The sequence below is a fragment of the Perognathus longimembris genome, chromosome 6 (genome assembly GCF_023159225.1).
Source record: "Perognathus longimembris pacificus isolate PPM17 chromosome 6, ASM2315922v1, whole genome shotgun sequence".
Taxonomy (NCBI): Eukaryota; Metazoa; Chordata; class Mammalia; order Rodentia; family Heteromyidae; genus Perognathus; species Perognathus longimembris.
In genome coordinates this window covers 11835291-11842080 of record NC_063166.1, presented here as the reverse complement: position 1 = coordinate 11842080, position 6790 = coordinate 11835291, and the positions used below count along the sequence as shown (strand labels likewise).

At 59.0% G+C, this 6790-nt stretch overlaps 1 protein-coding gene across 3 annotated transcripts in view; it reads left to right on the top strand.

Annotated features, from left to right (window-relative positions):
- Window positions 1-3845: 3845 nt before the first annotated feature.
- The window catches only part of Scube3 (signal peptide, CUB domain and EGF like domain containing 3), a 37275-nt gene continuing 34330 nt past the window's right edge, over window positions 3846-6790 (top strand). For 2 of the 3 annotated variants that reach the window (XM_048347906.1, XM_048347905.1), the window contains exon 1: window positions 3850-4006. In XM_048347906.1, coding sequence (XP_048203863.1) covers window positions 3922-4006 — 85 coding nt within the window. In that variant the 5' untranslated portion in view covers window positions 3850-3921. Of the gene's footprint in view, window positions 4007-6790 lie in introns of all 3 variants that reach the window. The other variant, XM_048347907.1, reaches the window with a different exon arrangement.

The following is a 6790-nucleotide window of genomic DNA, read 5'->3' as shown; positions in this document are numbered from 1 at the left end:
ATTCAGGACCCTCCACAATGTGGAAGCCTGTCCACAAAGGTAATGTGCTGGAATGCGTGGAATTTTCGGACGCCTCACAGTAGGAATGTGTGAGGGGCAGATGGGACCTGTTAGCAGTGTGAGAATCAAGCCCACATGGCTACACTGACAACCAGCAACATCAAAGCCTGACCCGAGCCATGGCTGCCTCTTCCCAGGCTACATACCTTGACCATCACACACTGCGGTCTTTGTTCCTTCTGAGAAGCAGTTGCTCCCAGTAACGACTCCCCCCACCCACCCAATCTCTTGGGTGCCTGGGCCCCGTATTTTCCATACTATATCTCGCTAAGTCACATCATAAATCTGTGATGCTTTTGGTACTCCTCCCCCTTTCCTCCCCCCCGCCCTCCCCCCCCCCCCAATCAGAGGGGATGAGGGACCTCACTAAGATTTAGAGGCTTACTGGAAGTCACACCGATAGGAAGGAACTGGGCTGAGACTCATCTCAACCACACAGTTGTTTAATTCTACAGCCCATATCATTGGATGCTGATAGAGACCTCACTTGGGAGATCTTGTGACCATAGCCATTTTCCAGATGTGGCAGCTGAGAAGTGAAATAACTCATCAGGAATAGGTGGATCAATGGCTAGGAAATCTTAGGGCCTGACATTGACCGAGCTCATCCCTGCTACGCAATAAACTATACTGCTTATTGAGGTGTGGTCAAGGCAGAGGCAAGAGGATCAAAAAGCCGAGGCCACAGCCAAGCACCAGCAGTTCCTCGCCTGGAATCCTGGCTACTCAGGAGGCTGAGCCCTGGAAGATATCCATAGAAAAGTCTCCAGGACTCCATCTCCAAAATAACCAGCAAAAAGCTGGGTGGAGGGATGGCTCAAGCGGTGGAGCACCAGCCAAACAAGCAAATGAAAGGCCCCGAATTCAATCCTGGTACCAAAATAAGGAAGAAAAAAAGAAGGAGCAAATTGATCTTGAATGTTCAAGGCTCAGAGAACACTGTACACGTGGTCCTGCTGGCTTTGCTATGCCATACGCTGTATCATCTCAGTATTCCTTTCTTATCATCTTTAGTTAGTCTAAGGGTAAGTTCATAAGCCTCCGAAACTGGTAGACAGGACAATGTGTGTGGCACTCTAGTTTATAGTGATAGAGCCCCTGCTTTACCCCCAAAGAGCATGCTCCGAAGGTGGCAGGTGAAGCGGGGGTGGGGCAGAGGGTTAGATGCTGGCACTTGGTTCCAGAGGGGACAGAACCATGAGACTAAAGGGAAACCCCCATCTTGCTTCAGTGGCTGAGGGAGTCTCCCACCCAGAAAGGTAGGGCAACAGCCACACGTGGGGACCAGGGAATCACAACTGGCTGGAGAGAAGATACTACAAACACCCATCACTACCCCTACAGATTCCTCCATGCCCACATACAGATCTGTATGCAGCCTGAGGCTTCTGCCCCGACTCTCGAGATCCAGAGAAGCAGAGCCTTCTCCTGGAACTCCTTGGTGTTTCTCTCTCTCTCCTCTCTCTCTCTCTCTCTCTCTCTCTCTCTCTCTCTCTCTCTCTCTCTCTCTCTCTCTCTCTGTCTCCCTCTCTCTCCTACTGCCCCCCTCCCCCAGGTAGATCATAGGCACTGTCTGGCAACCTTCAATTCTTTTCTTCTTTTTTTTAATCTGCTGTCTTGTTTGGGGCGCAAAGGATGGCAGGTTTGCACTTGTCCGCCAGCCCTCCGCATAATTGGTGGCAGTAGGCAAAGCTGCCGCAGGGGAGGGGTTTGCCCCCTGGAATGAAGGAGGGAGGGAATCTCAGAATGACGGGGCCCTTGGAGATCATGTGACCCAACCTTTCCCTGGCCTCCACACCATTCCCATGACCTGCACGCTGGCCTCCCCACCGGCCCCTCCCACCCCCCACCAGGGGCCTCCGCCTCCTCCCCCGGGGCTTCCTAAGGCACTGCCCCCTTCCCAGCACGGAGTGAATCCATCCTCTTGTTTTCTAGGTGAGGAAACTGAGGCTTATGGAGATGGAACTGCTCAAAAGTAATCTTTGTCCCAGGATAAGGAACCCCAAACCTTGTTCTGTGTCTGTCTTCCAATCCCTACAAAAGGAAGGGCCAAAGCTTTCTCGGAGGAGGGAGGACGCCTTCTGCAAAGCCCCCCACCCCCACTCGTGCCAGCTGCCAAGGTCAAGGGTCTGAGCGCGCGTCCTCTGGGGGGGTGGGGTGGGGGGAGAGCTCTTGCTCACTGCCCCCTTCCTCCTGGTGACTCCGGGACGGCTGTGGGTTCTAACGGTCTCTGTCCTGCGGAAAATAGGTTCTGACGCTTGGCTGTGGGACCTGGTGCCTTTCAGTCTGACCATAGCCACACACCAAGGAAGTCTTCGCCACCTCTCAAAACACCTTCCCCCTTGGAGAAGAAGCGGGGCGAGTCCATGTTGGGGGTGGGGTGGGGGTGTCCCTGGGCAGTGTATTTCGAGGGGCAGGGGCAGGCCTGGATTCGAGGGCAGGGGCAGGCCTGGAGGAGGGTGCGGCGCCGTCTTTGTGTCCCGGCTGTGGGCTGGGCGCACGGGCATGGGCTGAGGGGTGGCGGGGCGCCCCCCCGCGCCCCACAGGTAGGGCGGCGCAGCGGGCTCGCCTCCAGGGCCGTCACTGCCCGGGGCTGCGGGGATGGGCGTCGGGGCGACGGAGGGGGGCCTGCTACTTTCTTCCTGGTCCTGAAAGTGGAGTCAGACCTAGGTAGGGGAATAGGTCCACCGAGGGAGGACGCCAGGGGCCCGGGCTGGACGTGCCATCTCGGTTCCCCAGTGCTGCCATGTGGCCGGGTCCTGCGTGGCGGGCCGTGTCAGTGGGCTAGCCGGACGCCCGGGCGCCCCAGTCCGCTCCGGCCGACACCTCGCGCGCCCTCTTTGTCTCCCGGCGCGGTAGAGGTGCGCGCGTCGGGAGACCCCCGGGGGCCCGCGCCCTCGCTCCCCCGGGGGGCGCCGCCGGGCTCCCCGCTCGCTCTCTCCAGAGCCCGAGCCGGGTGCTGTTTGGTCTGGAGCGGAGCGGGGCTTGCATTGATCCATTGATTGCGCGCGGGCTGCGCCTGACCCCGGTGCTCCCGGGAAGCCGTCTCCATGGAGACCGGGCCCGCGCCCCCCGGCGCGGATTGTTAAATTCCTGCCGGCGGCGGCCCGCAGCCGGGGGAGGGGGCCGCGCGCCCGGGCGCAGGGGGCGGCCGCCCAGCCCAGGCCCCATTTGAAAGGAGAAAAAAAAAAGGGGCACGGAAAAAGGAGGTGGTGGAGGAGGAGGAGGAGGAGGAGGAGGAGGGGGGGAGGAGGAAGAAACGAAAAGGAGCGAGGAGAGGAGGGGGGGGGAGGAGGAGAGGGGGGGAGGAGGAGGAGGAGGAGGAGGAGGAGGGAGGAGGAGGAGGAGGAGGAGGAGGAGGAGGAGGAGGAGGAGGAGGAGGAGGGAGGAGGAGGAGGAGGAGGGAGGAGAAAGGCGAAGAAAAAGAGCCGAGCCGGGAGCCGGAGCGGGGGGGCGGGGGACCCGGAGAAAGGGCGTTCCTGGCGACGTCTCCCCTCCTCTTTCCCAGGTCCCTCGCCGGGCTCCGGCGCGGCTCCCTGCGGGCGGGCGGCGAAGCTGGGAACAGGGTGGGATTAGACGCAGCAGCCCCGCCGCCGCCAGCCGAGCCGGGCTGGGAGAGGGAGGCCGGGGGGTCCTCGGGGTCCCCTCCGTCGGCCGCTCCGGGCGCCCCATCTCCCCCGACGTCGGCCCGGCGGGGAGCCGGCAGCCGCGGGAGGCTCCCGCCCGGGGCGCCCCGCGATCGCCCGGCGCCCCCGCGCCCGCCGCCGCCTCGCGCCCGGCCCCGGCGGGGCGCCCTCCCCTCCCCCCGCCGGCGCGCACGGGGCCCCGGCCCGCTTCCCGCCCTCCGGGGGCTCCGCAGCCATGGGCTCGGGGCGCGTGCCCGGGCTCTGCCTGCTCGTCCTGCTGGTCCACGCCCGCGCCGCCCAGCACGGCAAAGCCTCGCCAGGTAAGCCCGGAAGGAGGGGCGCGGGGCGGGCGCGGGGCCGGGGCCGGGGCCGGGGCCCGGGGCGCGATCACCCTTGCAGGGGCAGGGCAGGTGCCGGGCCGCGGGGCTGCGCTGCTCCCGGAGTGCCCGGCACGGGCCTCATCGGTGGGCGCCGCGCCCCGGGCGGAAAGCTGGGGAGCCTGGGGTAGCTGGGGGCTGGGAGGTGGGGAGATGGGTGGAAAGTTGGCTGGGGGGGGGGGGAAGCGGCAGACAGAAGGGACCCACGCACCTCCCGGGTCTGCCAGGCTTCACGGCCGCCCCCAAGCCCACCCCGGCACCTCCGAGGGCTGAATCCCCCCTCCTCTCACACAGTGCCAGCAACTTTAGCTGTGGCCTGGAGAATGAAAACCTTCTCCAGTCTCTGCCTGTGAGCCTCCTCCCCTCCTCCCCGCCCCGCGTGCAGAGCCAGAGAATCTGAAGTTGCTGTCTTATCAGTGGGGGGGGGGGGGGGGGGATGTTAAAGAAAAATAGGATCTTTGGTGGGAAATCCAGCCTCTGTCTCTCCAGGGATGGCGGGGGGGGGGGGGGGGGTGGTGGTGTTGAAGAGGAGAAGATTGGCTTGTGGCAAGAATGTCGTGTTTCTGCCTTTTTTTTTTTTTTTGGTGGTGGGGGGGGATCTCCCTTCGTCTAGCATGACTTTCGTTTCTTATCATAATATTTATTTATTAAGGCCTCGGGGTTTCCAATTCCATTAAAATCCAGGTCAGAATTGTATTAAAAAAACAAAGTAAAATTCCAGCTGGGGAGCTCTGACAGATCCCTCTAGGAATTAGAGAGACTTCCAGGCCCTCCCACTCCCAATCCCTGACCCAACCCAAAGCCTATTGCTCGTCCAGTCCTGAGGCTGCGCTGGCAGAATCCGTCCTGACGTCCCAGACTCCTCTAGGACAGATGCCCTCTCCCCATTGTATCCTCACCCAGAAAAGATTATATGGACAGAAAGAAAACTGCTCCTGGCAAGCTCTTTGCCTGTTGTCCCTGGGGCTCCTGAAGCTAGCCAGGGTGAGGAAGTAGCTGGGTCAGAAAGAAAGTTGAACTTGGGATTGGGTAAGCTGGACTGTCTGGCACTCCAGGCCTCTGTATCCCCCTCTCTCCTAAAACACTGGCTCTTCAACTAGCCCTTCTTTCCCTCCTCTAACTTGCCCTGTAACAGAACCCAACAGGGGAGACCCTCATCTGTCAAAGATAAGACCCCAGCCTCCTCCCTCTGTACTTCACACTGCCTTTGCTCCAGGTCTGGTTGCCACAGACAGTTCACCCTTCATCCCCTACCCCCCAGCCTGGGAGCAGCCCCTCTCCTCACTGTGGATTTGCTTGTGTTTTCATAAACAAAGCTGGCTTTTGTAGTGCCTGCTGACTTGCTCATAACATGGAATTAGCTGGGGAGTTTAGTCTAAAGGAAGGAACAGATTTCATGCAGTAATCTAGAGACAAGATAAGAGCCTCTTTCAAGTTGGAGCAGGGTCTGTAGTGGTCTAGAGAGACTGGGGGGGCAGGAGGGGGTGGCTGAGGTAAAAGAGAAGCAGTGTATCAATGGGCCCGAAGGGCCGATGGAGACCCCCTAAAAGAGGCAGGTGCCATCAAGCGAGGCTCTCAGGCCTGAAGATCAGCCCATATGTCAGGATAAAAGAAGTCAGAATCTCTTCAAGTTACTCCAGGACACCCTCCTTCACTGGACATCTTACTGGGTGCTGGGGCCCAGGGTGGCTGCTGGATGGGGGGCTACCCACAAGGAACTTGCCCACTAATGGAGTTGTTCACTGCCAGTCTACTGCTGGGCCACACCTGTCCTGACTGGGCTGCAAGAAGCCTGCCTGCCTGCCTGCCTGCCTTTTTTCTTCCTCCTCCCTCCTGCTACTTTCCTTTCATTCCTTTCTGCCTTCCCTCCCTCTATCCCCTTCCTCCTTCCTTCTTTCCCCTCCCTCCCTTTTCCCCTTCCTTCCTCTGTTCCTGAGTCTAGCTTGGCACAGAATGGAACCTCTCATTGACCCTGCCATTCAGGAAATCTATAAAACTCCCATCTACCAGAGGTTGCTTAATGAATCCACAGGCTTGCTGATTTAGATGCCCCAAGTTTGTAGGCAGATGCCGCAGGAAGGATTGGGGACTTTCAGGGCAACCTTGCAGACTTACAGTGTGGGCTTTGCAGAGGCAAAATACCCTTGGCAAGGATCTTTTTTTTTTTTCTTTTTTGTCAGTCATGGGGCTTGAACTCTGGGCCTGGGTGCTGTCCCTGAGCTCTTCAGCTCAAGGCTAGGGCTCTACTACTTGAGCCACAGCACCACTTCTGGTTTTTGGTGGTTAATTGGAGATAACAATCTCACAGACTTTCTAGCCCAGGCTGGCTTTGAACCATGATCCTCAGATCTCAGTCTGCTGAGTAGCTAGGATTAGAGGCATGAGCCACCAGCCCCTGGCCCTTAGCAAGTTGCTCTACCACTGGGGATGTTTATGTTGTTGGCCTTTTTTTTTTTTTGTATTAGGAATTGTCACACTGGGAAAGCCTAAGTAATATGGAATGGGAGAGAGGGTAGAGACAAGGACGTGAGCCCTAGGTGTAAGAGAGAGAGAGAGAGAGAGAGTCCGTGTGTCCATGATCACCCACTTAGGACATAGCTGGGCCGCTGGCTCTGCTGTAACGCAGCCATAAGTGACATGAATGCTGAGTGTGTACAAGTGGCGTGTCGGTGAGTGGGGCTGGATGGGGAGGGAGTGAGCTTGAGGGTACATGGTTTTGAGTGTTTT